The following is a 27,999-nucleotide window of genomic DNA, read 5'->3' on the forward strand; positions in this document are numbered from 1 at the left end:
GTGTCAAACACACCTGGATTTGTCACTAAATATTTAAAAATGGAGATTTTAATGGAGATGTGGGAAAACATCCAGTTGTTGTTAAACAATTATAGTTCTAAATATTTATGATTCTCAAATGGAACTTTGGTTTAAAAGGAAAAAAGCCACAATGAAAGCTGAGCGTCATTCATGTTTAATAATAGAACAGAAAATAATAGAATAAAATAGAAAATCTCTTTATTGTCCCACAATCGTGAAAGGTCACACAAATTTGGACCTTAGAAAAAAAGTATAAGAATAACATAATATTGAAGAGTTAAAAAAATTAACAATAAAATACTGTACTGTTAGGTGTTTTAACAATATAAAAGGTGTGCACCTACTTCAAATATTGCTTTAATAACACTAATCCCACTTATACTAAAAGGTTTTTGCACTTTTGACAAGCTTTTACCCTTCCAAGATTTTTTCTAAATCTAAAATTTATACATTTGATTAAGGATGAAAGAAGCTTTTCAAACCATCTTAATCACTACACAAAACAAGATCCAGATGATTTTACCATTCTGAGGATTGTTGACACATCCGCAGAGAGCAATGGACACAGAAGCCCAGAGTTGGTAGTTTTGGTTGACATTTCTCAAATTATCCACTGCTGAGAAGGGGAAGGTAGACCTGTAAGGACACAACGGTCACATTAGTATTCATCAAAAAAAAAAAAAAAAAACACTCTCTTCAGAACATCAGTACAATTCAGTACCTGAAAAGTTCCATCAGAGTTTCCAGACAGCCTGTAGTTTGAGCTAAAGTCTGCCCTGATTCTCCATTAACAAAAACACAATTACATGTCAAACAAAGTGAGCTTAAACTTACCAGAAGAAGCAATTTAACCTAAAGCAAAACACTCATTTAAACTCTAAAGACAATTGTTGTGTATTCATGTTCTTTTGATTCCAGGAGGCATGAGCTTACTGTTTTGTGAAACCAGAACAAACAGCAAGTAGACAGACACCCTCTTCTGATTCAGTGAGGCGTCTTCTTGAGTCAAGAGTCTGACAATGTCCATGAATATCTCCTTTCTGCACAGCGAATGCTTGCAGTAGACTGTTGAACAAAGGACATACAGAGCATTTTATTTCAGCATGCAATTATTCATCATAAATACAGCACAACTTCTTTCAGCCTATAAATTGTCTTAATATCTCTATCAAATAAGAATTAATACCTGTATTAACCTTTGAAATGGCATCTGTGACCTATAACACATATATCTCTAAGGATTTTAGATTGAATATATATATATATGACAATGCTTGCCTGGACTTTCTAATACACAAAAAATGACTGTCCATGTATTCATAGGGTATATCCACCCAGTGACTTGGCAAGGATTATCTGCTACAGAAAACAGAAGGATGGATGTGAGGATCAATAATTCTGACATGCGTTTACTGACCATTAGCTTCAGCTAGTGTGCCAAGAGTAAAGAGGGCCGTCTCCTTGACATCCGAATGAACAACACTGGATTTGGACAGATTATACAGAAATGTCACGCCACCTAGCTCTCTCAGCAAATCCACATTATCCTCTGAAAAGGAAGACAAAGTGAGGTAAAACAGGGGGGGGCAACAAAATTAAACATACTGAGGTCTAGATGTGGGTAATAAAACCATTTTGGATAATGAATGAATGCAACATGTTAACAGTCTGCCATTGTAGAACTATTTTAACCCAGAAGTAATCCAACAGATTGTTTGCTACCATGCCATGTAAATGGAGTTCAGATAAAGTATTCAATTCAACTTCTGTATAGTGCTATAACATACTTTTTATAAATGAGGATAACTTGATTCAATTTTTGGTGTTTTTTTTTATATATTTGTGTTGTTGTAATTCATAATAATTCAAACTGACAGATATCAACAACTGAAATATATCACTGGATTCCTCTTTTTGAATTGATTTTATTAAGATGCACCTTGTCAGGTCTAATCACCTAAAACATCATACATACATACATACAGGGAAAGAAAAAGGCACCGAGACAATTAGTTTAGTTTTACTCGTGAGGAGAGTAGGAAGGGACCACACAGTACAGGTCTCCACCCCACTCTGCCGGTCTTCAGCTTTCTCCTCGCTATTTATTGAAGTCAGGGGATGTCCCTAATTACACAAGCTGAGGTTTTACTAAGGGCAAGGGAAACAAAATGAACTTACTTTAAACCTCAGCACATACCGGTATGTTAAAACAAAGCATGTGGTTGTTTTACGATTAAATTCATTCCAAGAACACATGTTTAGAAGAAACATGTGATAGAGGATGTTAAGGCCTCTTTTACAACCCAACATGTGATAGAGGATGTTCAAGCCTCCTTCACAACCCGTCCGTTGCATGACCTTTATCTGGAACGATCTTAAACAATAGTTAATAAAAGATGAATCACACATAATACATCATAATAGTTCATTAGTACACAACTCATGAAACACAAACGGAGTATAAATAAAATATTTCTAACACACCTATATTTAGGAAGACTGTGCCATTGTTGTATAACTATTAAATTAATTAAGTTTAGTTTATGACTGGTGACATTTCTTTTATATGAGATGTTAGTTATACCTGTAAAGGTACCAAAACTGCAGGAAAATATGGAAGTATGTCTTAAAAAAAAAAAGACTTCTCAAAATAATTTGTTTTATCTTATATTCTTATTATGATTCTCAAAGAAACAAGGACAAAACTAGCCTCTAGTTTTATTGTTACCTTTCTTTTCACAGATGGAGTGTATAGTGAGAAGTGCTTGCTTCTGTAAATCTGGACATTTCATCTGAAACTTTAGACATTCCAGCAGCAAAGTGAGATCCGTCTTTGTGGCTGAAGATGAGTAATTAGACATCAGAGAGATAAGCTAAACAAATACACATTTGGAGGAAGAATTAAAAAAAAATATTATTTAAGATTATGTGCATTACTTACTGTTACGGTTGTTGCTCAAAAATCTCCTTTCCATTTTACTTTAACAGTTATGAAACGGACACAGCTGGTTTTCTCTATTTTTTCATAGTTTCACAACGTCTAACCTGTGGCTACAAATATATAAAAAAACGCGAACTAGACACATTAGACGGTAAATAACCCAAAACTAAGATATAAAGACGATTTTCTCCGAAGTATTGTCTGTCTAATATCGCAACAAGTCACTGAACGTTACTTAGTGCAGCGCAGCTTTGCTAACGTTCTATATGCTAGCTGGCAGGCGCGTGACGCGCATCTCCGCGTTACCATAGAAACCCGAGGGGTACCTCCCCCCATTGATTCTTCCAGAAATTGGTTTAAAATGAAAGAATACAATGATTCACTCATAATAAACGTATTGCCATTACAAATACATAAAGTGTTATTTGAAATTAGTGGATGTACTTTTTATTATATTTATTTATTTAATCAAATAATGTAAATCAAATTACTCAGGTGAACATATACAAGCTGGTAGATTACACTGTATGTGCAATACAAAGATATAATGTCTTTAAGGCTTTTGAATTTGCAGAATACTTTAAGGTGGACGAAAGAGAGGACAGCGCTTCTAATAAATGTCAAAAACAGCCTGCCATAATTCTTCCATAATGGTCTGCTAGAAATGTTTTCTGACAGATCCTTACGTCACACTTTGCGGGACCTCCCCCTCCTTATATTTTTTTGGCTAGTGTTGCATAGCTGTTGTATGTTAACGGACTTTGGTTCTTTTGTAGCAGATATCCATGTAAGTGCTGTAAGTGCGTGATTTTATACATTTATGTAGCTTTTTTAAATGTGCGCGTTTACGACCTCGTCAAGAATCCTGGGTAATGTAGTGTTAGCTTTTACCAAATGTCAGCGGAGACATTAAGCTAGCATGCTATCAGCTGCAAACTCGGTAAATCTCCATAATGTAGACGTGTAATAATGCAATTTAATGTGTCCAGATGCTATCTTGGTTTGCTTTGGTTGCTGCTTTAAAGCTGACTTAGCAATGTAATGTAATGTTTGCTCGCATTTAGAGGGAAACAGAGAACTCTAATGCAGCATAACCTGAAAATGATCTGTGCTGGTATTGATTTGTTTGCTTTTCTTGCTCAGACTTGAGGGGAAAAACTCACTCATAGAACCAGATCCGTAGCAGTAGCGATGTATGGACGTGTGTGCTCCAGCATTGTTCAGAGAGCTTCCAGCTGCAGGCTGATAATTTTTCACACAGTCCCATTCCAGGTTAGTATCCTGATCAGACTGCTGCATTTTAAGTACTATTCACATTACATAATATTCATTTTTTAAGGGGTGTTTTGACTCACATTATAGCCTATTTATTATGTATGAATGTATTGATTGATATATTTTTTTTAACCTTACAGGCTGTCCATAATTGTCCTTTTTCATCCTGGAATCTGTCTGGAGTAGACTTGAAATTCTGCACTATTAAAGGATCTGTACTCTGGACTCAAAGCTGCCGTCATTTCTCAACACGACAGGATTTAGACTTCCAGCAGAGCCAGATGCAGATCAATAGCATTCTAAGAAGCAATGAACAGGTAATGAAAACTACCGAACACTCAGTTCTGAGCTGCAGTGACAATTATACATGCAAGCACGTGCATCCTACATGCAAAAACGTGCTGTAGACAAGTCAGATATCTACAGCATGTCAAAAGGCAGCCCATTACTGGTTATGGTGTTATGGCTCTCCACCCAGGGAAGCATCACTTGTGGAGTACCTTAATCCTGAAACATTTTATTTATTTATTTTTTCTTAATGCTGCTTTTAGAACGCACACCATAGAGGCAGCATAAAAGCACCTGCTGCGTCATTTTTTATGCTTGTACACTTTAAGGTCCGACGCGCCTCATGTGCATTTTTGACTCTCTTGAAGAGAGACCAGTAAAGTGTGTCCAGATGCGTCTGATGCTTCGGCTGCTACTGTGCTCAATGCCAGAGAGTGGCTTTGCTATATTTGCTGTTATAACTGAGTAAAAAGTAGTTTTTAATACATTTTTAAGTGAGAAAGCTCAACTTAAAACTTCATCTGTGCATTCAGTTAATCAAGATTAAGATCCTGCCTTAAAATATTATTTCGCTGTCGGACCAACCCCAAACCCTTGTACACCTGTGGTGCAGTGTCACCGGAAATCCTCTTCAACAGCAGCCACTGGCCCGGTCGCCTCTTGGGGATTTTTCGCCACTGTTCGTGGCGGCTGGAAGGAGATGTTAGCGGATTCCATGTACATAATCCAAAATGCACGTACCAGAGTAATAAAAACCTAACATATTTTGCTGGCAGATTCCAACATTTTAAGTTAATTTAAGTGTTAATAAACTGTTTCAGGGGAGTGATAATAGTTCCCTGCATCAGCAGTGCTGTATCTGTCTCCCTGCCAGCTGCCAGATCAGCTTCTCTTATTGGTTGATGTGGCGCGTCGAACAGCAAAAGTTAAATTTTTTTCAACTCCAGCTGCAGCTGCTTGTGAAGCGCACCAAAAGCTGCTCAGATGCGTCAAGAGGCACTGCTCCTGCTGCTCGAAACGCACTGCAGGACCTTTTGATGTGCCTCGATGTACGACAACCATTGACATTGCGTGTAAACCAGCTGCTTCTGCTGCTCTTGCAGCGTGCGGCCTGAACGTAGCATAAAAGTACTGTTGACAGTGTTTTTTCAGCTTCGTGTTCCAGGATCGTCTTTGTATTAGTTGCCTTGCATGTCAATCTGTGTGACATATTCACCTAATACATCAAATATAAATGATTAGGAGAAAGTTTTCCTGGATAATCTTTATCAGTTATTTATGGGACTTGTTCTCGGTGCTAAACATGCAACAACTTTCGCTGGCAAACAAAACGTTTTCCAAAAATGTACAATTTCTGATAAGAAATGCACCGTTTGGTTTCAGACTGTTAATGTGCCAGAGTTTGATGGGAGGGTGCTCAGCGCAGTGAGAAAGTTTGAAAGCAACCAGCTTCCCGCAAACACTCCCAATGAGGACCGTCGTAGTTCAGCCACCTGTTTACAGGTATGCATCCACCACTTCTGTTTGTCTTTGTTTCCTCCATTTATAGAAATGTCTTTTTTTTCTGTGATCCCCAGTCAAAGGGCATGCTGTTTGGAGTGTTTGATGGCCACGGGGGCTGGGCATGTGCCCAGGCTGTCAGTGAGCGTCTGCTCTACTATGCAGCAGTGGCAATGATGCCAAAGCAAACCCTGGAAGAGCTGGAGAGGTGCATGGAGAATGGCCGACCTGTTCCACCCATCTTACAATGGTATAAACATCATACGGATTTTAACTATCGGGAATCTGCCTCCCTGTACATAAACCACCTTAGAGTCTTCTGGCAGGAGCTACTGAACAACGAGGAGCATGACGAAGGCATGAGGTAAGTGTAAATGTTTGTTGTTCTAGCATTCCTTTTCCTCGGCTTTTAACACAGTCTTAGATGTTGACTTTGTCTCACTGTATTTCTTTTATTATTTTATTATTGCTTTTTATTTTATTACTACTTTTATACACTTTATTTATTGTTTTTATGATTGATTGTATTTTATGATTGTGTATAGCACTTTGTTCCTTTTGGTTGTTGAAAGTGCTTTATAAATAAAAATTGTGTGGCATGGTACCCTAAACAACTATTCCTACTTCTAAAATAACATGAGACGTAATTAGAATAGTTATATTAATGCCATTTAGGGCTGAATCAGATTAATCGTGATTCATTTATTATTTATAACCGTCAAATAATTTAGTAATCCATTAATAGTTAACTGGAGTATAGAGACTCTAAAACATGCCTTTAGCTGACAGATCGACCCAACCAAAGCAGTTTTTATACCAAAATTGTAAAAAAAAAAAACATAAACATTTAACATTGAAGTTGAAAAAACTTTTTTTTTTACCATTGATATGCTCTGTCCAGAAGGTGTTAAAGGGCACAGTTTTAGCTTCATTTGCATTAAATTTGGTGTATTTTTCAAGGAACCTTTTGCCAATTATTTGACTGTAAATCGAAAAAAGAATCAACAGATCAATTAATTAGCAAAATAGTTGTTAGTTGCAGCTCTAATGCCATATATTACATCTTTCTTGTCATCATGGAAAAACTTTAGTGATCATCTTTGAGCCAGCCGATTGTCAGTGTGCAGCATCATGGTGGTGGTTGCTGCTGCACACTGACTATCAGCTGGCTTAACGAAGATTATAGAGATAATCCCAGACACTTTGGCACACTGCTATCTCTATGAAAGCTGTTAGCAGGTTTATTTTCTTTTTAAAACTTGAAGCTGCAGATGTATTTTTCCACTGTGAAACTTAATGGAAACTTAATGAAACACTTAGTCACTATAATGTTATATAAATGCTCGGCATAGCAGCTTATTACACAGTGAATGTTGAATCAAACCAAAATCGTCTATCTTTTTATTTAGCCCTCTGGATGCTCTGGACTGCGCTTTTAGACGTCTTGATGCTGATATATCTTTGGAGGCTCAAGTTCCCCTTTCTAATGACCTCATGAAAAGCACAGCCATCCAGGTAACTTCAGTCTTTCACTTTAGTACTTTAGAGCTTATACAGTCATTATGGTACATGCAAGGAAAAAATATATTTACCAACCAGACATCCGAACGACAAAGCTCTTCAGGATGCGTTCAGCCAATGTTTTAAAGTTCCTGTGGTGAAAACCAATAACCAGTTTATTGGTTGTGCATCCTCTGCTATTTGACAGCTAAAATCAGACATCGGTAACCTTTTAACAAGTGTTCTAGAGACACAGAGATTGTCTAACTTTCACTATACCTTCCAGGTTGCATTTGCTGGATGCACTGCTTGTGTTGCTCATGTTGGCACCGATGGGATCCACGTTGCAAATGCGGGAGACTGCCGGGCAGTTTTAGGGGTTCAAAACAATGACGGCTCATGGAGCGCTGTGCCTCTTTCTAAAGACCACAACTCACAGAACCTCAGTGAGCTGGAACGGATTAGAGCTCAGCATCCACCTACGGAGAGAGACACAGTGGTCACAGATGACCGACTGCTTGGGGTGAACTACGGTCTCACTGAACAAATATAAAAAAAAAAAATCTTTTTGATTATGTAAGGGTCATTTTTTTTCTTCTATCTTACTTTCAGGTTCTCATGCCTTTACGTGCCTTTGGGGATGTGAGATTCAAATGGAGCCTCGAGCTGCAGCAGAGCATTTTAGCCGGTCTTGAATCTGGAGTGGACCTGGACTCTCTGAACTTGTATCAGTACACCCCCCCCAACTACTTAACCCCGCCATACCTGGAGGTGACACCTGAGATAACCTATCACAAGTTAAGACCCCAGGACCGCTTCCTGATCCTCGGCACCGATGGGCTATGGGACGAATTCACAAGTGAGGAGGCGGTGCGACTGGTTGGAGAGCATCTGAGCGGAATTCATTTACAGGTCTGTTTAGAGCAACTCCTGAAGAAACTAACTTTACATTACGAAATCTGTTACTTTTGTGTTGTATCTTGATTCCATATATTTTCCTTTTAGATTATAATTAACAGAAGATGTCATCTCTAAGTCCATCACAAGATAAACACGTCGTGGTTTAGATCCAGCATTCAGTGTGGTCCAGTTTTAAAATTATAAAATAATTCCAGTACAGTCTAGTTGTAAATAATGCTATAAAAAGGTATAAATTATTTAGAGACAGCCGCTAAACCAGCCTGGCCATTTATTGAACAATTTCTAAGGTTTTAGGACTCCAGCAAACCAAAGTGAAACTGAAACCAGTCCAGGAGAGGCTGGCTCACCAGTAAGGTTCCACATGGGGGTCGACTGGTGGCCAAATCGAAACAATTTTTTAACTTGCTTAGATTACATTTGTAACATTAAAAATTTCTTTAATGATATGAAACAGTTTCGAGTAAGAAAATAGGACTGTAAGGAGCAAATACATTTTCATAAGAAAACATTTTGGTTCCAGATACATCAGTCTCATTTTAATTATCAATTTCTGTTGCTCTTTTAACTTGTAAATAGATTTAAAACTAAATAAGACAAACCAAAAGCTTTGAATTCCATGTATGGGTTCATTCTTTGATTTTCTGTTTTAAAATAAAACTAGAAGAAACTAATAATCCTCTTGAGTTTGAGTGCAGCCCTCGCCAGTATCTAAAGCAATCAGTCATCCAGGTCATAGTCATTCCAAAAAAAGTAAAAAAAAACAAACCTCTGGGCTTAGTTTTCCAAGTTTGCGTTTTGCTTTCCATCCAGGAAGCTTTTTCAATTCAATGTGATGGACTTGATATTACATCTGCTGTTGGTTGTACTCAAAAAAAATATGGTAAGTGAAACGTCTTTAAACTTCGAAAGCAAAGTCCAGTGGGGTTTTTTACTTTTTTTATTTCTGGAGTCTTCCAGCTGAAGTGAGATCAATAATTTCCCAAAAAGTGATCAGCACTGGCTCTGTCTAATAGCTGCAGTGGGATCTGATGGCATCTACCATCGTTTTTTTTTTTTTTTTAAACCACACGAATGCTAGGATTTTTCCCTACATTTAAAAAAATTCCCTATTTAATTATCCTTACCCTAAAACTAGTTTTATGTTTATTTTCCAAACCAGATGTCGGTGGGTTTTTAGTATTTAGAGGGAGACAAGCCTCTACTAAATATTGTTTGATTGGCTGAATTTTAACATCCTAACCTCACAACTATTGCTGCATATTAATTAATTAATTAATTATTATATAGCTCAAAGAAAAATAAAAAACTGGATTTTTTTTTTATTAGCTCTTTATCAAATTATTGTATTTAGGTTTTTAGCGGAAAAAAAAACTAGTGGATGGTCACAATTTCCTCCAACGTAATGCTAAAAATACAGAATTTCATGTTTTTGATAGCAGAACTATAAGATTGAAAATCAGCTTAACTGTCATTAATAGGGCTGTATATTACAGCGGGAAGATTTTCAGGAAATCAGCCTAATAACACCGGGAAATGTTGCTAAATTCAGCTGTTTGTGGCAGATTGTAATCAAAGACTTTACATTTACTTTGTTTCACATTTCTTCATTAATGCATGAATTTGACTTTTTTTTAAGTATTCTTAATTCTTCTACCTCTTTTTGTTTAGGCACCAGTTTCCCCCACAGAGAGGAAGCTGAAGCTGGGTCAGATGCATGAACTCTTATTAAAGCGCCGCGCCCGTGCCTCTCCAGCACTAGATACCAACGCTGCCACTCATCTCATCCGGCACGCTCTTGGAACTGGGGAGTATGGGGAGCTGTCACAGGAGAGGCTGGCCTCAATGCTGGCCTTGCCAGAGGACCTAGCCAGAATGTATAGAGACGATATCACGGTTACTGTGGTGTATTTGAACTACGATCTAGCTAGACCCCAACACAGTTAGCAGACTGAGAGAAACCTCCACAGAATTACGCTTGGTCACGTTCAGTCAGTATTTTACGAAGGCCGATGTTCTGGCCAAAGTACATAAACTGTTTTACAAATGAAGTGATACGATCTTTTTCAATGTTATATCATGTTCAGCTGTTACCTTAGAAAAAACAAGAGAGTCTAGCTGCAGACTTGCACTGTCAGGGACCCTGCATTGTCAGGACCCTGCATTGTCAGGACCCTGCACTGTGAGGGATCCTGCGCTGTGAGGGGGGACCCTGCGCTGTGAGGGACCCTGCGCTGTCAGGACCCTGCACTGTTAGAACCGGAAGTTTATTTGAAGCCTTTCAAAGTAAAATAAAGCTATTATGCAGGAAATATTTCTGGGTCTTCATAATAGAAATATGTTTGTCTATTCATGTCTTTAATTGAATAGACATTATATATATATATATATATATATATATATATATATATATATATATATATATATATATATATATATATATATATATACACACAACAAAATATAAAAATAACCAAATTAACACACTAATTTTATTAAGACATCTGTTGTGTGTTTGCAAGTATAATATTATATATTCTTTATTATTGTTTGTGCTGTGTTCTTACATTTGGTTTTGGGCCACAGATTTGCAAATGGAGGGTGTGTGCTTTCAAATTAACTTTGCTTCGTGTTCTCACAGTGGATTACTGAAATCCCAGAAGCTTCTGTTGTTTTTCCATGATACCGGAGAAAACAATAGATACAGAACAAACTTTAAAATTTCTTTATATTTTGTTTTATTGTAAGTGTTTTTTATTGTCGAAACAGCAGATTTCGCAGTGAGACATGCAGCGTTTAACTTTTGGCGAAGTTCCAGCGGGAGTCACAATTGAAACATGCTTCTGTAAGAGACACATCATGCTGTAATAAGTAAAAAAAAATAATCCATAAATTATGTGATAAAATGTGATTTTCTAGGTCTTTGGTTTGGGAAAGTAGGGAAAAGGCAGATTTAAGTGCACACTTACCCCGCAAAGAAAAAAAATTGTCTTCTAATAAAATCCGGCAACATATATGTGCTACTTGCTTCTGGTCCTGACAGTGCAGGAGACCCCATTGTGCAGGTAGAGAGAAAATACTGTTAATTACCTTTAATCTCGGTTGAATATGTGAATTCCTCATGAACCTATTTTTGGAGAAAATAGTTTCACGTTAGAAAAGCAACATTGTTTGTTAATGTGATGATTCAGACTGATGCACTTTGACCTTTGTCAGTATTCCTTTCTATGTCCTGCACAGATAATCCAACTTTGCCTTTTTTTCCTTGTTCACTTTATATTTATGTAATCTAAGATGTTTACGTTTAAATTTCTAATAAAATTTTGATCTAATCAACTTTAGATGTTTTAGATGTTCATGCCCCAATGGGAAAGAAGAATACTTTGTAAATAAAGAAGTGACAGAAAAACCATGTTGTTTTTATTATATATTGTTGCCTCCATGCTCTGATATTTCAGGCTGGACAGAGGAGTCTTTTCAAAGTTGTCACAATAAACTACTAACGTATGTTAACAGATGAGAGTCATGGGAGCCAATCCTTCACTGTTTTGTAAACATCAGTGTTTGTCCTCAGTGTTGGAAGTTCATCCAGACTAGTCTGATTATTTTGCAAATAATAAATGGTAAATATCAATTTAGTTTATTACTGTCACTAAAACACTTTATGTGAAAGTGTTTTTTTTTTTCTTTCTTATAAGCATCTTTGAGAAAGATATGTTTTGGAAAAGTTACTGTAAGAGGAAAGCACTGCATCGAGAACCAGACCTCTGCAGCACAACCGGCATCCATCACTTCTGTTTTCAACCGTTTCGTCCCTTATGAAGACACCTTGAAACTCAGCATTTCTGCTGTTAAACAGTAAACACAGGGGTGGTGCAGCTGCATGCAGTTTGATTCTACAGTAACAGCACAACAGCCTGGTGAAGAAATGAAAGACTTAACTAAAAGAAGGATTTTTAGAGGGATCCTTACACTCTGTCTACTTCAGGTAAGTTTTTTTCATTTGGTTTACTTTTGTTTTTAATAAGTATTTCTTAAGGGTCGTTCTGTTTAAATTACAAAATCTTAATTACTATTTAATAATACTTTCCCCGTTAGAACTACTTTTTTTGCCTTGAAAAAGTAGTTGCCTCTTTGTATAATTAATTCACCCTATCTGCTATCTTACAATCTTTCTGTTTTAATATGGCACTAAGAAATCCGGGGGAAACAAAAATTTACTTTTTCAAATAGCATTGAATGTATTTAGGAAAAAAGCTTTTTAAACCAACATGGCCAGATGTCAAGATCTCCCATTTTTTTCCCCTCGGCAGTTATTGACACCCACCAAAAAGCAGTTTAAGCCACATTAGGTCACTGCTATGAATGCTGGACGTTCACAGCGCTCTGTAACAAAACACATCAACTAAAAGTCTAGAGGAAGGAAAAATGTGACCACAGAGCAGAGGCAGCAGGGATAATTCAGTCCCTGAGACAGTTCAGAAGTAACCGTTTAACAGGCAACATAATGACATGAAATGGTATAACAGTGGAAATACAAAAAAAACCAGAGAACTGGGTTTAACAGCGCTGAAAGAAACAAGCTCTGTAACAGAAGGATCTATTAGAGAGCAGTAAAATAACAGTAGTTTATATACTGAGGCCGAGCTGAAGAAATTACAACCAAACAGGTGGGAACAATCAGGTGAGATAAATGAAAGCAGGAGAGGCTGTTGGATGAGAGAAATAAACAGGAACAGAAGTACAGGGAGGACTCCACAAAAAGAATGATAAATAAAATTAAATACAACACCAGATTAAACAGATTATTATCACAAATAAATGAACTAGCAGAACAGACATAAAAGATGCTTGAGAACAAACACACCTAGGAATCCATATCCAAACTCAGACAAAACTGTAGATCAGAGGTTTCCAGAGTAACCAACTCACTGATCCATCTATCTGCCCACATAACTGTGAAATGTTTGCTCCACAGAGTTTGGATTCTCTAGTGACTGCAAAGACACTACTGGGGTCCTTGGGCAAGATTCACAATCATACTAATCCAGGGATTCCAGATGGGAGCTACCTTCAGGTATATTTAAAAGCATTTCTTTTCTCGCCACAAAAATGGATCTAATGCAGTAGTGTAACAGAATGCTGATTCACACAGGAGGAGGCTGTCCCCTTTCTCCAGCTGTCGTGGCGTCCACTGATTGCAGGCGGTCTGAACCGGATGAAGAGGGAGTGGGTTATTCCTCACATAAACTTTGCAGAAAATGACCGGGGTCCATACCCCAAATATATGGTGGAGGTAAAAGGGTTCGCTTGCAAACCTAACTGCCATCAATGCACTTGTTTTGTTACAGGCCTCTTTCAATGTTTATTAGGCTTTTTTTTTTTTAAATAGATCAAGTCCAGCAAAGCCAGAAAAGTAGCCATAACTTATAAGATCACCGGCCCGGGAGCAGATGAGCCCCCTGAGGGTATCTTTACCATTGATGAACGGTCTGGTGCGATGTATGTGACCCAGGCACTCGACAGGGAGAAAAAAGCCAGATACAAAGTAAGTCACAAACATTCATCTCATGTTTTATAATTTCTCATGCAAGACTGGTGACACTGAGCAGATGAAATCCTTGTGGACTTATTCTTTTACAGCTCTGGGCTCATGCCTTGTTAGAGAAAGAGAATGCAGAGCAGCCCATGGAGCTCATCATCAATGTTATTGACCAAAATGACAACTCCCCAGAATTCAACACAAGCGTCCTCACTGGCAGAGTGAGCGAAAGTGCTGACGTTGGTGAGGAAACGATACGGAAAACTCAGATATCATAACCATGAATGTTCATTTAGAGAAATGAAACTGTGCTTCTTCAACAGATGAACCTGTCTTAAAGGTAACAGCAGAAGATAAGGATGATCCAACAACAAAAAATGCCATAATTAGATATCGAATAAAATCTCAAACGCCTACAATGCCCAAAGAGGAAATGTTTGCCATAAATGCAGTGAGTGGAGTGGTCCGTCTGAAGGAGGGAGGACTAGACAGAGAGGTGAAACAACTGTCTATGTGAGCATCTTGCCTTCATTTTCCCCCAAACTTTATTGTAAGCCTACAATATTCCTCCAGACTCACCCAGAATACAAGCTGATCATACAAGCTGCAGATATGGAGGGGGAAGGGCGGACTGCAACCTGCACTGCTGTCATTATCATCACTGACAGCAACGATAATGCTCCAAAATTTACCGAATCATCTGTGAGTGGCACAAAAAAAAAAAACTAGGAAAAAACTGATTAGTTTAGTTGTTGAATGAAAATTTGGAGAGTTGTTTGCCTTTCCTCAGATGACCACATCAGTCTATGAAAACGCAATAGGAGTGGAGGTAGCAAGGCTGAAGGTCACTGACATGGATGAGGCAGGATCTCCAAATTCCAACACCAAATACTCCATCATCAAAGGCAATGAAGGTGGAGCCTTTAACATCACTGTTGGCCCAAATAAGATGGAGGGAATAATCACTACTGCCAAGGTTCAAACATACCCTTCAAGTTTTCATAAAGCGTCTTTCAAACATCATATCTATTTATTTTTCGCTCTTTATTTCCAAGGAGCTGGATTTTGAGGGACTATCTGTTTACAAGCTGTTGGTGGTGGTGACAAATGAGGCACCATTTTCTCTCCCTGTCCCCACTGCAACAGCCACCGTCACAGTGAATGTCATTGACAGGAACGAGGCTCCTGTTTTCAGCCCAGCTGAGGTGCAGGTAACACTCTCGGAGGACATGAAAACTGACACTTCTGTGGTCGAACTCAAAGCTAAGGACCCAGACACAGCCAGAAAACAGCAAGTAAGGTAATTCAAACACAAACCGTTCTCCCACAGGTGACTTTATGATGCCACAACAATTTAAATGGGAACATTTTGTTGATTTTAATCTTTAAAAATTGGGAACTGGAATAAAAGCCTATCATTTAACCCATCAAGACGTGTCAAACAAGATTATGAGTTTTTTTATGCTTTTTTTTGTTTAAAAGAAACAAACTAGGAAAATGCCATTCTATTACCATTTGAGCATGTCTGACAATATGTGGGAATTTTTGAAAGTCCGTACGTATTTTCTGAACCCGGTGTAGATTGCTCAGGATCCTCTTGACCACAAAATTTTTCATAAATTAGTTCCATATTTTCAAGGTAACTGTATGAGGTAACGTGTGTTGTAAGATTAAAAAAGGTAGAGATAAAAGGAAGTTATTTTTGTGAGCCTATTACAATAGTTTATGCCTGTGATGGTTCAACAACAGACAGATTGTAGATACCAGATACGTTTAAGAAATAATAGAGGCATGTGAATCTAAGAGAAGAATAGCTGACAGCAAATAACTGTAACAAAAATCCTGCTAGTAGAATGATGAAGATTATCTTGAATGCAGGTAGGTAAGGACTGTTTGAGCCGGTGACAGTAAGAAAAGGCTGACTCTAAACTTCAGCAGGCGGAAAATCACTAAACAGACTGAAAGCAGGCTTTGAGCAAACACATGGTGGCTGAGAGACTGACAACCACCTCTGAGGAGGCAGTCCAGATTGTGACCAGGGTCAGAGGCCGATTAGAATCCAGTGAGGGCAGGCCGAGCACAGGAAGGCAGGAAGTCTGATGGTGCACTGTGACACTAGAGTGATCCTTATAGTGATCCTTGTCCTTGCTTCTGTCTCCATGAACCTCAGTCGGCCTCGGCAGATGGTGTGGTTCTGCTACACTGGAAAAACTAGAAATCTGGAACTCTAGAAATAAGTAAAAATTTCTTAAATTAAGTTTATTTACCCTTAATTTAAGTAGGTAAATTAGATAGTTTACCAATGGAATGAGAATATTTACTCTTAAAATAATAATAATTATATAATATGCACTTGAAAAAGGGCAATGCAGGTGTGTTTTCTTATTTTAATTGTAAATTGTCTTGTTCCATTTGCAAAATGTCTATTTTACCTCCTCAATCCAAGAACAAATATGCTTATTTTAAGAAAAAAAGAAAAAAAGGTTTCTTCCCGTTTTTCCTCTCCACTGTCGCTACAAGCATGTTTAGTCTGAGGGATTGCCTTCGAGTCAATTAGTCGATGCAATCAGTTGGTCTTCCTTAGATAGAAAACTGAATCAATTTGACTGTATGAACTGGTTGAATTGTAAAGTGCCTTGATATGACGTGTTGTGAACTGGCGCTATATAAATAAACTGAATTAAATTGAAATATCAGGCCAGCAGGAGACAATCTGCTGAAGACTGACAGAGAGAGGCAGGAATTAATAGACATGATAACAACTGTAACGAATGAAAGTGAAACTTGGGGTATCTGCTTACTCCACAGAGTGGAACAGAGCAGAGATAAAGTATTTCCACATTTATTAGTTTTATATACTTGTAGTTAGTAATAATTTCTGTCGAGTTTAAATGATAATTTTTTTTTCTTGTTTTCTTTTCTGTTTTCTTTTGCTTTCAGATACAAACTCTTAAATGACACTGCCAGGTGGCTGAGCAACAACTCCAGCACTGGATTGGTCCAAATTGCAAGAAGCATGGACAGAGAGTCGCGATACGTCATAGACAACAAATATACCGTTTTAATTTTGGCATATGATGATGGTATAGTTCAAATTTGACTATTACTTCTGATGAACATTACAGTGTCTTTGTTTATGTGCAAGCTTACCTGAATGAAAAACAATTCCTGTCTTCTTGTGTCTTTCAGATATAATTCCAGCTACAGGAACTGGTACTCTGGTGGTGAGCTTGTTGGATGTGAATGACCATTTCCCTGTCATCAAGCAGAGGAAAGCAATTCTGTGCAACACTGACCCTTTGCCTGCACTCCTGGATATAGTGGACCTGGATGGACCGGGTCATGCTGGACCGTTTACTGTGGAGCTTATAGCAGGGCATAAAACGAACTGGACTGTTAAAATCAATCACACAAGTAAAGTGTTATGTTCAAGAAAATAAATGATCAACTCTGCAATCTACCGGCTTTTGCTCATCCGAAGTGAATTCCTGTATTACAAAGTTTAAATTCTGCTTTTTTTTTCAGGCCATGTTGTATCTCTTTACCCCAAACGAGACCTACCTCCTGGAGACTATAACGTTCTCATGAGGGTTTATGATGTTGAAATGCACTTCCAAGACAGTAGGGTGGCCGTAGAGGTGTGCCACTGTCAAGGAGTGGTGGATGCCTGCTTCATGCCACTCGATGACAGACGTTCAAGCATTCCCTCTTTTGCAACTCCTCTTCTAGGGACTGTTTTTGGTGTTCTATGTAGGTAATCAGGTCATCTTAAAATGATCTCAGTTGTCTTCTGTCGCTTACTTTAAAACTGATTGTAGTGCTGCTCCTGATACTTCTGTTGCTGTTGAGAAAAAGGAGGGATGGAGGAAAGAAGGAGCCTCTTCTTGAGTTGGAACGTGATGACATCTTCTGCTACAGCGAGGAGGGAGGAGGTGAAGACGACAAGGTAAGAGGAGAGGAAGCAGAAGAGGACTCATACCTATTTGTTTACTTTTTTATAAAGTCCGCTTTAAATCCCAGTTTGCTTGCTCGACTTACTTAAATATTTCTGGAACTTTGAAAGCAAAAGCTTTTTTTTAGTGCAGAAAGGTAACATAAAAGTAATGAGTACACCATAAGTAGGTCACATGACCCTAATCTCAAGGAACAGTATTTAGGTCGGTACTTAAAAAAGTGTTTTGTGCTTTTTGAGCATTTATATCTTTGTCATATCAATAGGGAATATTTATTTCCTATGACAGAAATGACAGTCATTGAGCGTTGAATTCTGTGTTTATAAAACACAAACAAAATGATATGCACAAACTAATATCTGACATGCATACATTGATTTTTTTTTAGTTGAAAACATTTATGGAAATACATTTCTGAACAATGTTTGCTCTCTCTACTCAAAAATATTTTGAAAACAGCTTGTCCACAAAACTTTTTCAACATAAAAGTTATGATTATAACCGATAAAAATAAATATGTAACGTTGCCCATGTCTGACAGAGAATTTTGTCAGCTCAATCCTAAACTCAGCTCCATTTTTTTCAGATAAATGATACCATTTTTTTTTAAATAAAATCCTTTTTCCTTTTTTGATAAAATGTTTAAATTCTATGTAATCCTAGTAGGTTTTGTTTCATTGTTTCAAGTTTTTAGTTATATGAACTCACGTACTTTTTTGTCCAATAAAAATTATGACCTATTCTTATCTAAGTCATTACTTTTATTTGCCTTGAAGTGACTGGAACTCAAGGCAAGATTACCTTTATAGCACAATTCGGTCGAAAGATAATTCAAAGTGCTTCTCATAAATTAAACAGTAAAATGGAAGGAAAATAAAAGCAGAATAAAAGTCAACTTAAAATCATGATAAAAGCAGGCAGTAAAGCAAATAAAACAGCTGGACCACAAACTCAAAGTACTGCTACTTCAGTTAACAATTTAACTTTGATGGTCAATGGCAGTTCTAAACAAACTTTGCCTTAAAAGAAAGGAGATAAAATCTAAGAGAACTGAACTATAACACTTAGTTCCTTTTAACAAACATTTTCTCAGCAAATGAACCACAAGAGACTGAGCTGCTTTTTTCTCTCTTGTGTCAAAGTTCGAATGACTAAAAACTACAGTTCTGCTAATTTGTTGATCAACTTTTACAGTAAAAAAAAAAGGAAAAATAAAAATAAACTGGTTCAAATGTTCAAAAAGTCGGTCTGCAGATGTAGAATAACAGCTGCCCGGTGTTTTATTTATTTATTTTTTTTTAGGAGTATGATCTGTCACAGTTGCACAGAGGCCTGGACCATCGACCTGAGGTCTTCAGTACGGATGTTTTTCCTACTATCCAGACTCGACCGCAATATCGTTTACAGATCCAAGCCAATGAGGAAATCGGAAAATTTATTGAATACGTGAGAAATCCAAGACAGTAGAGTTGCTGTGTTGCTCACAAAGAATCCTAAAAGCCTCCTAAACGTTTATCTCCTGTTTCTTTTGTCCAGAACCTGCAAGCTGCCAACGGTGATCCCACAGCTCCTCCCTATGATTCTCTCCTTGTGTTTGACTATGAGGGTGGAGGCTCTGAGGCGGATTCTCTCAGCTCCATTCAGTCCTCAGACTCAGATGAGGAGCAGGACTTCCAGAGCTTGGCTCAGTGGGGGCCACGCTTCAGCAGACTGACAGACCTGTACACTGGGGGCATAGAGGAGGAAGATGATGACGACCAAACACTGCCAGGAAAAACAGAATGGGTTTAAAAAAGTCAAACATGTCTGGGGATCATCTAAACGTCTAACAATCATCTCTGGCCTTTTATTTTATGTTTGTTTAGTTTTTGCAGATGCTGTATTTTGTCTTTATATTATCTTTTTGTAAATTTAAAAATTAAACTCTTAAACTAAAAGAGCAGATTAGATAACAATTGTGTTTGCTTGTTTTTGATAACCTTTTATTATCACTTTGTTTTTCATATTTGATTTGTGCTCATAAGCTGTAATGTGATAATCTACAGGACCTTAGGAAAGTATCATCAAGAGGACCTATTCAAATTTTACTACAGTATATCTTCAAATTTCTATGTATTTTAGGTAGGTTTCATGTTTTTGCAAAGACCTGCTGTCTGCAACTTTAACTTTGTCTAAAAATGAAAAATATTTAGGAGAACTTTTAATATTTAAAGGCAAAAATAGCCCAGAATACTTTGCTTTTACATTTTCTTCCTAGGTGTTTTCATGCAATAATATTTTTGCAAAGAAGGACACTGATAATTCCAGGAATATTTTCTTTTCTCCTTAATTTTTTGGGTGTTTTTTTGCTTGCAAGCTATGTACTTTTTCAAAAATAATTTCCAATAAAACATTCCATTAAAAATATATTTGTTCCCTTTTTGCAAACATTTTCTTTAGATTAAAAAAAATGCCAAGCAGATGTCCTGCATTAAAACCTTTAGAATTCTTCTCTTTGTTTCTGTAACTTTTGTGGCTCTAAACTTTTATTTTTAATTGGACCAACTGCACAAAAAAAGCCTGAGGTTCTTTATTTTCTTCATTTTTTTTTTACAAATTCAAATTGCATGTATTAAAATTCCTCCTTACGATATGAACACTTCCAACCACCTATTGCTATTGCCGCAAGTCTTTTCAGGTGATTTTCAACAAGCCTTTCACAATTAGAGAACTAATTTTCCATAACAGACAGGATAGCCTGTGAGCATCAGATATTAAGTCTTCTCACAGAGTGTCAACTGAATTTAGGTCTAGTCTTTTGAAATGGTTTTAAATTGGCCCAATAAAATGCATTTCATGCTAAGGCATATTTGATACGTTTCTCAAAATATAAAAAGTAGAAAAAACAAGAATTTTTTGGAATGAAAGGATATCTATTGACATTACTGAAACCAAATTACTCTAATAATTGCTGAGTTTTTTTTAATTTTATTTGCATGTTTCTTCTGATGTTTTGACAATTTATATTTGGTGATGAGCTCCAACTCTTTGAGATGGGAAGGCCTCCTATTTCCCCTCAAATTTAAAGGTAAACTCTGGCTGGTTCTCTCTGGAACTTTTGCATTACATCCTGTTAGGACAAACATGGTAATGCAGTTATAGGATTAATCCTAATCAATCAAGGCTTACAAACACATATTGTATCTTGTATTGATCTTTTACATAATTACGCCCAATAAAGTACATTTACATTTGCAGCTTTGATATGACAAAACGGGGAAAAGTTGCGAATAGTATGACTATATTTGCAAGGCACTGTAACTGTGTTTACTGTAAATCTCTTTGTCTCACAATACAAGTTTGTTCCTACATTTTAGCATCTTAAATCTTATTTTTAAAGAAAAAATAACTTCTCACGCATAAGTTGAAATGGGGAATTTAAATTCTATTTATACTGTTTTTCATTTAATACATTTGTTAGGGTCTCTGGGGTTTTGCTGTTTTTCTGGTGTGAATGAGCTTCCTGTCATAGATAGGATCTTTGCTAGTGGCTTGACCAACCTTTGTTGCTGCAAACCATAGACCATTTCTCAATCAAGATGGTAAGCGTGTATATAAGGAGGCAAAGGATCATCTCTCTTTGCCGGATGATTACCAATGATGACACGCATTGAACCTCAGTCCGGTTTCACCTGCATGCAGCAGTCCTCAGTCTCCATCACCTGTCTACCCTCTCGACAGATCTATGTTACCTCCCCTTCATCCATCAAGTAATCAAATAAGCCACCTACTTCCAGATCAATCTGCTTTCTCCCCTCAGACCAACCAGAAAGTTTAACTACAGTACCTCCCTGCAGTTCTCAGTTTCCAGATTCTTGTTTGCTTTTGTAAATAAACCATTAAAACTCAATGGTTCTCCTTAATTCTACATGTGGGTCCAAAAAAAAAACTACAAACCGATTTGACTGCATTGGCCTATAAGATTTTAATAGGTTCACAGGATGATACATCTACTATTTTTTAACAATACAGTATATATTGTTGTTTTATCTTTCTTTTTTTTTGTTTTCACATTTTAAATTTGGATGTGGAGGGGGGGGGGAAAGCTCTGAAAATTAAAGCATGGCTGCGTAAATCTCTCCTTTCAGGCATGACTGCGTAAATCCCTCCTTCCAGGCTGATGACGTGCCTGATTCCTGGCCAATGTTTTCCCTCAACCTCTGTCTTAAGAATGAACTTTAGTCATTCATTATCTTCCAACTCAGTTGAACTTTGACAGCACAGCTCCACAGTACTCTGCCATTCTAAATAGTTACAGAAAAAATGTGAAAAAGTCTTAATCAGTTTATGTGGACATGAGAACCTGTGGGTAAAATAGGTAAAAGAGAACAACTTCCAGCAAAGGTAAGAAGTAAACAAGATTAATTATGTGCGAAATACGTATTTTCTTTCCTTAAAGAATGTCAGTCTGTTCAGTTATGCTTATTTGAAGCTCCTAAAACCTTTTTACTCCACTACAGATGAGGCAGAACATGTTTCAAGAGGGGCTGTACCAAGTTTTTTTTAAGGACACACCTCCGCCCAGCCCCACCACCCAGACCAGTGACACCAGTAATGAGGAGCTAACAAATGTTAGGATTCATCGTTGGTTTGGGACGGTGGTAAACACAAGGCTTTTACTGACTGGGGTAAGATGCTGCTTTCCTCAGCTCATCCAAACCACAGCGACTGTTCATCTACACTCCACATAAATAATAATATTAATTTAGAGGTTTAAAGATGTATTGGAACAATGATAAATATGTTCTATGCTTTTTAGACAAGAGCTTTGTGTGTAATTTAAAGTCAATTTCAATTTTTGAAAATCTCGACGAGTCTCATTCAGTAATAAAATCTAAATAAAAGCTGCTCAGATAGTTGCGGACAGACCAGACAGATTTGTAGCATTCAACAAGATCCAGTCATCTTATTAGGAAAGGTTGACTGTATTTGCACTAGCCAGTCCCCAGGTACATATTTACTTTGAAAAAATGTATTTTTTCATTTTAGTAAAAAGTATGGGTAACCTGCTTCAGCTTAATAAAAAAAAACCTGTCCTTTTGGATCATTGTCGTCCTGCTTTTGTCAATCTAGTCATCGTTTTGAAAGTAAGCTTAAAAAAAATATTTTATTTGGTTACATTTAGTGATTATTGATCTTCATTTTATCGACTCTGTGGAGCGCACCAGTAGCAGATAAGGTCTGAGCATAAAGCTACCACTGTGCTTCACAGTCGGCATAAGTGAGTTCCTGTATACAACTAAGTCTTGTTGCCAAATACCTTGATTGTGTCTCGCCCTAATGTGAAAATATTTGCCAGAAATCTAATTGTAGAGAAGCTTGAATGTCCACATGTTGGAATTTTTGGGCTCTTGCCTCAATCAACACCCTGTCAGTCCAGGTTAAGCTTGTCTTCTGACCACTTTTCTCTTCTTTTCGGGCGACAGTCTGGTTTAAATGGATGGTGACATGAAAGACGACATCACATAAATAGCTGTTTTGTTTTAGGTCTTTTCAAGGTCTTTTCAAAAATTTGTAAAAATTTTTGAAAAGACCTGCCCTCGCCAATTCCCGCCCATTTCTCCTCGTGCACGCTCTGTTTAAAACTTGCTGTTTGCATCTCTCATACAAGCTTACTTTCCAAAACAGGATTTGCAATTTTTCCACTATGTCAAACTCACTACTGGTAAGTGAAAATGGGAACAAGCACGAAGGACGGACTTACATACACATATCACCAGAATGATTGACACTAAGGAGGACCATTTATTTTGATGATCCACCCGGAAAAAGAGCATCCTCCACTATACCTTTAATGGAGAAAAGAGGAACATATTAAATGCATGAAATGGCATAAAGGTTAACTTTTTAAAAAATGTGTAAAATCATTAAGCCCTGAAAACGGGAAAAATCAAACGTGTCCTTCAAAACCTTAACCCTCCATAATATCCTGCCTGTTGTTAGTGTGTGTAAACGTTTTTATTAGGTCTGATCTTTGTTTTTTCTTTAGTTGATTCAGGTCCTCAGCGCCACGGCTTGCATCCTGACCACAGTGAGCCATGCCTGTTTGAGGTACAACTGTTCGGTCACCATGGTAACTCCTGTATGGTCAAGCTTATCTGTGAGTCAGCATCTGTTTTCTAATTTCTCTCAGTACTCTTAGCTTCAAAAAGAAAAGTTAAACCTACGTGTTGGTAATGTTACAGTACATAGCTGCTGGTTGCCTGGCAGTGGAGGTCCAGCGGAAAGCTAATAACATAAAGGTAAACAACATGGTTATATCTAACACAGCTTTGTCTACATACACTTTTGACTTGTTTATTTTACTCCAAACAGATCATTATTCTTATGGCGCTGAATGTTTTCAGTCTGCTTTTTGGATTTGCTGCTCTGCTGGCCAATAGTCTTGCAAAGGTGGAACCTGAAGCCCTGGATTCAAACCAGCAGGTACATCTAGAGACACCACAACTGCTTTTAATGGTTGATGAAATGTGAGGTTATTATAAGACGAAGACATGTTGATGTGATTCCCTATCCCCTGCCACCTTCCTGCTTTATGTGATAAGCGAGCTGGTTCCAATGTTGTGAAGGCGAGCTACATTGTGTTCACCTCTCTGTGTTTCCTGGGAACCGTCTACATTCTGTTCCTGTGCTGGAGAGGCCTGCGCCGCTACAGTTCTCATAATTTGAAGGCCTACACCTGTATCTCACAGGTACATGCTGGTTATTGAAACATTTAACATGAAATATTTACTTACAGTTGAACACAGATATTTTCATACACTTTATAAGCTGTTTTTATCTACGTCTGACCGCATGTCTTTATCTTTAAAACTGTAGAGATTAGAAAACTTCTTGTTATTTCTGCCTAATATGAGTGCTTTGGAAAGGTTGTTGACTATGTTTTTTTTTTTTTTTTATAGCTTCCAATAACACTTTAGTTGTTTTGAGGCACACTTGCACTTTAAAACAATGCCTCCAAAATCTAAACTAAAAAGCTTAACATTATGGAAAATCCCAAATAATTAGCCACATTATCAGGGAAATTATTGCAGACGTCCAAAAGTCAGATTCTTCCTTGCTTACTATATCTAAAGATGCTATATTCAAATGGATGGAAGTTTAAAAAGCAAAGAACATTCCAGCAATCACATGGTACTGGAAGGAGACAGGTTCAATGTTAGAGATAAATTCTTTTTTATGAGAAATTGATTTATTAACCCTGAATTAAATGCAAAATGATTTGTAATGATAATGTCTGAAGCTGCAAATAGTCATTTTACCCAGTAAAGGGAATCCTTTACTGATGGATCGAAATGCCACTCAGAGAGGAAGAAGTCATTAGTAATAAAGAAATGTCATGAAAAAAAGCAAGAATGATTTGCAGATTAATTTCATAACTCAAACAACCATCACTGTATTTAGACAACTATCAAGTACAAATATGGTAGCGTCATCCTATGGGGATGTTTTACTGCAGAGGGACTGGTGCGCTTCACAGAACAGATCACACTAAGAGGAAAAAACAGGAGGTAGACGTATTATAGACACATCTCAAGATATTGGGAATATCTTGAGTAGTTCTTCCAGAAATGCTATTATATGAATAAGTTATTAAAACTTCAATATGACCAGAGGTGGGTAGCAAGCTGTTATATTTACTCAATGACATTTATTTGAGTAACTTAAAAAAAAAATCTTTTAGGGACAGTTTTACTTACAGTACATTTACATTTTACTCAAGTAATATTCTTGTGAGAGTTTCACTGCTATTACTAAGGGAAAATATCTGGTTACTCTACCCACCATGAGTAAATAAAGCCAATTAAGATCAGGTGGATATACATAATACAGCAGTTCTTTATATGCATGAAGTTTATGCAGAATTATTCTTTAAGAAAACAGTTTTTTCTTCTTCTCGAATTTGCTGTTTTTTAAAGTATGTTATTTGGTTATTTTTGTAGATAACTTATAGTCTGATTGCATGATTTTAAACACTAAATCAGATGTTATAATAATAATTAATAATTATAAAAATAATTGAACTTTATTGATCTCATATTAGAGAAATTTACCTCTGCATTTAACCCATTACCTTGGGGAGTAGTGGGCTGCTATTGTGGGGCGCCCGGGGGAGTAGCCTACTTGTCATTTTAACAAGTACTTTTTTACTCTTACTTTAAATATTTTTTGGATGGCTACTTTAAACTTCTACTAGAGTAAGAAAAGGTTAAGTTAGTGCTACTACTTAAGTAAATTTTTTAGGTATTCCCCACCTCTAAATATAGGTAATTAAATAAAGCTTGTCATCAATATACCTTTAGATGGATCATTGTCATAGTTTCCTATACAGTATCTGTTATACGTACATTTAAAGGAAATAATAAATCCTGACAGGTACATTCATTCATCTGCCTTTCTATATATGTCAATTCAACGTGTACTATGTATTTAAGTATTTCTTAAAGAATTATGGATTTATTGTAGCTGCTTTGAGACTTTTAGCTATTATTTAGTAGCAAAACCTAAGAAATCACATCAATCACATACAGTTGAATTTAATGTGGTTTGGATTGTTTTATCTTATCAGGATCCCGAGGACACCAATGGATTGCTGGTGGAACAAGAAGACCTGAATCTGTGAAGCCCAGAGGAATGAAATCTTCATATTAATTTTATGAAAACGTTATTGGCTAAGTTATTGTTGAATGCAAAGCACTGTGAGAACCCTGTCAACATAATATATTTATAAAAAACAACTAAATACTACAGTTTCACTTCTATGGGATTCTGGAAAAAAACAGAACAAAGTGATAATAGGTTATAAACAGGTTATGAAATCTAACGTAAACTAAGGGTTGATTTTGTTAGTCTCTGCATAAACCTGTGAGATAGAGTTTATTTTCACTCTCCCAGACGTTGCATCGATATAGACACTAGAGGGCATCAATGTTGAAGTTGTACGTAGTAACTGAGTAGGATTCATTTCAGGGCTGTGAAAAAATGACTTTTTTGTTTAAAACTTTTGTATTAAATATGTGTGTAAGATGACAATGAAGGAGCAAATAAAAGGTAAAATGATGAAACAGATTTAGAGCTGCCCATAAAACCTGAATGGTGCTCAGTGTTTTTGTGAAACTTGGAGACTTTAACAGCTCTGGTATATTAGAGTGGGCTACAGATGTTGGGAAGGGTGTGGTGTGATGGGGGATTTCATTAAGAGTACATAACAAGGTCACAGACCATTCATGTTGCAACTATGCACACCCACACACTCAGCGATACGCACAGACTTATATGAGTTGAAAAAAAATCAGAGTGCAGCTACTTTCTCACGACATGTCTGACTAACAGCTTCCAGCTGTTGCTTGGTTAGGAAAGCTGCATTGGGAACCTACTGAAAACAAAGAGAAAGATGGGATTAATGCATACATGAACACAGATACATGGTACAAAGCAAAGCAGGGTGAAGAACCACGTGTTACAGCTACAACTTCACCCACTCTGATACCCCTAAATAAAATCCAAACTAATATCAACCTGGAGAGACTCACACAGAGAAAAGTTGCAATTAGAAGATATGAAATTAATTTATACAGGTAACAAAATCATATTCTTCAAAATAGTTCTATTTAATGAAAACCAGTGGATTGTGAGGACTCGTTGACTCTCTCCAATCCCTCGCACTGAGCATGCATGTAGCGACAGTGGAGAGTAAAACTCTATTTTTAACAGGAAGAAACCTCCAGCAGAACCAGGCTCAGTGTGAACGGCCATCTGCCGAGACCGACTGGGGTTCAAGGAGACAGAAGCAGACGAAGACCTAAACGAAATAAGTTCTTTGGCGCTCCGGTGACGGCAGACTCTGAATCAACATATGCTTGGATGAGTAACCTAGAAAAGAATTAGAGTAGTAGTAGTTCCTCCATAGTCCGGACACTGGTGGTGGAATAAGCCAGAGGATGAGTGGGACTGAGAGTGAGGGAGGAGGTAGATGAAAGTTTGCTTGCCTGCGGGAGAGAGAAGCTAGGCCAGGACCTAAA

At 37.2% G+C, this 27,999-nt stretch overlaps 4 protein-coding genes across 8 annotated transcripts in view; 3 read left to right on the top strand and 1 right to left on the bottom strand.

The window, feature by feature from the left end:
* Positions 1–3,183, bottom strand: part of ccdc79 (coiled-coil domain containing 79) — a 10,822-nt gene extending 7,639 nt beyond the window's left edge. The window contains exons 1-6 of one of the 4 annotated variants that reach the window (XM_015381886.1): positions 2,963–3,183; positions 2,750–2,860; positions 1,439–1,570; positions 955–1,086; positions 743–803; positions 545–657 (exon numbers count right to left, since the gene is read on the bottom strand). In XM_015381886.1, coding sequence (XP_015237372.1) covers positions 545–657; positions 743–803; positions 955–1,086; positions 1,439–1,570; positions 2,750–2,860; positions 2,963–2,996 — 583 coding nt within the window. In that variant the 5' untranslated portion in view covers positions 2,997–3,183. Of the gene's footprint in view, positions 1–544; positions 658–742; positions 804–954; positions 1,087–1,438; positions 1,571–2,749; positions 2,861–2,962 lie in introns of those variants that run through there. The other 3 variants (XM_015381887.1, XM_015381885.1, XM_015381888.1) reach the window with 3 other exon arrangements.
* A 465-nt stretch (positions 3,184–3,648) lies between these two features.
* pdp2 (pyruvate dehyrogenase phosphatase catalytic subunit 2) lies at positions 3,649–10,799 on the top strand. Of its 2 annotated transcripts, none has more exons than XM_015381880.1 (9): positions 3,649–3,758; positions 4,106–4,234; positions 4,378–4,554; positions 5,909–6,028; positions 6,103–6,389; positions 7,435–7,540; positions 7,812–8,048; positions 8,138–8,437; positions 10,115–10,799. In XM_015381880.1, exons 2-9 carry the CDS (start codon positions 4,154–4,156, stop codon positions 10,388–10,390), a joined length of 1,584 nt encoding a protein of 527 aa, XP_015237366.1. In that variant the 5' UTR covers positions 3,649–3,758; positions 4,106–4,153; the 3' UTR covers positions 10,391–10,799. The 2 variants fall into 2 exon arrangements, with proteins under 2 accessions (XP_015237366.1, XP_015237367.1); XM_015381881.1 differs by lacking the exon at positions 3,649–3,758 and adding an exon at positions 3,765–3,902.
* A 2,793-nt stretch (positions 10,800–13,592) lies between these two features.
* Positions 13,593–20,225, top strand: LOC107089230 (B-cadherin-like; the record flags this gene model as incomplete). The annotated part of the gene is made up of 13 exons (XM_015381892.1): positions 13,593–13,739; positions 13,836–13,991; positions 14,087–14,228; positions 14,309–14,481; positions 14,559–14,687; positions 14,776–14,961; positions 15,041–15,285; positions 16,926–17,068; positions 17,175–17,399; positions 17,511–17,735; positions 17,804–17,931; positions 19,241–19,384; positions 19,475–20,225. Coding segments are annotated over 13 exons (2,298 nt in total), but the record flags the coding sequence as incomplete, so codon positions are not given.
* Positions 20,226–22,193: 1,968 nt separating this feature from the next.
* On the top strand, positions 22,194–26,942 carry LOC107089238. The gene is made up of 7 exons (XM_015381904.1): positions 22,194–22,321; positions 22,438–22,605; positions 23,967–24,077; positions 24,163–24,219; positions 24,293–24,403; positions 24,523–24,669; positions 26,547–26,942. Exons 2-7 carry the CDS (start codon positions 22,438–22,440, stop codon positions 26,598–26,600), a joined length of 648 nt encoding a protein of 215 aa, XP_015237390.1. The 5' UTR covers positions 22,194–22,321; the 3' UTR covers positions 26,601–26,942.
* Positions 26,943–27,999: the final 1,057 nt, after the last annotated feature.

This window comes from Cyprinodon variegatus, unplaced genomic scaffold (genome assembly GCF_000732505.1).
Source record: "Cyprinodon variegatus isolate N-32 unplaced genomic scaffold, C_variegatus-1.0 Scaffold244, whole genome shotgun sequence".
In the NCBI taxonomy this organism is placed as follows: domain Eukaryota; kingdom Metazoa; phylum Chordata; class Actinopteri; order Cyprinodontiformes; family Cyprinodontidae; genus Cyprinodon; species Cyprinodon variegatus.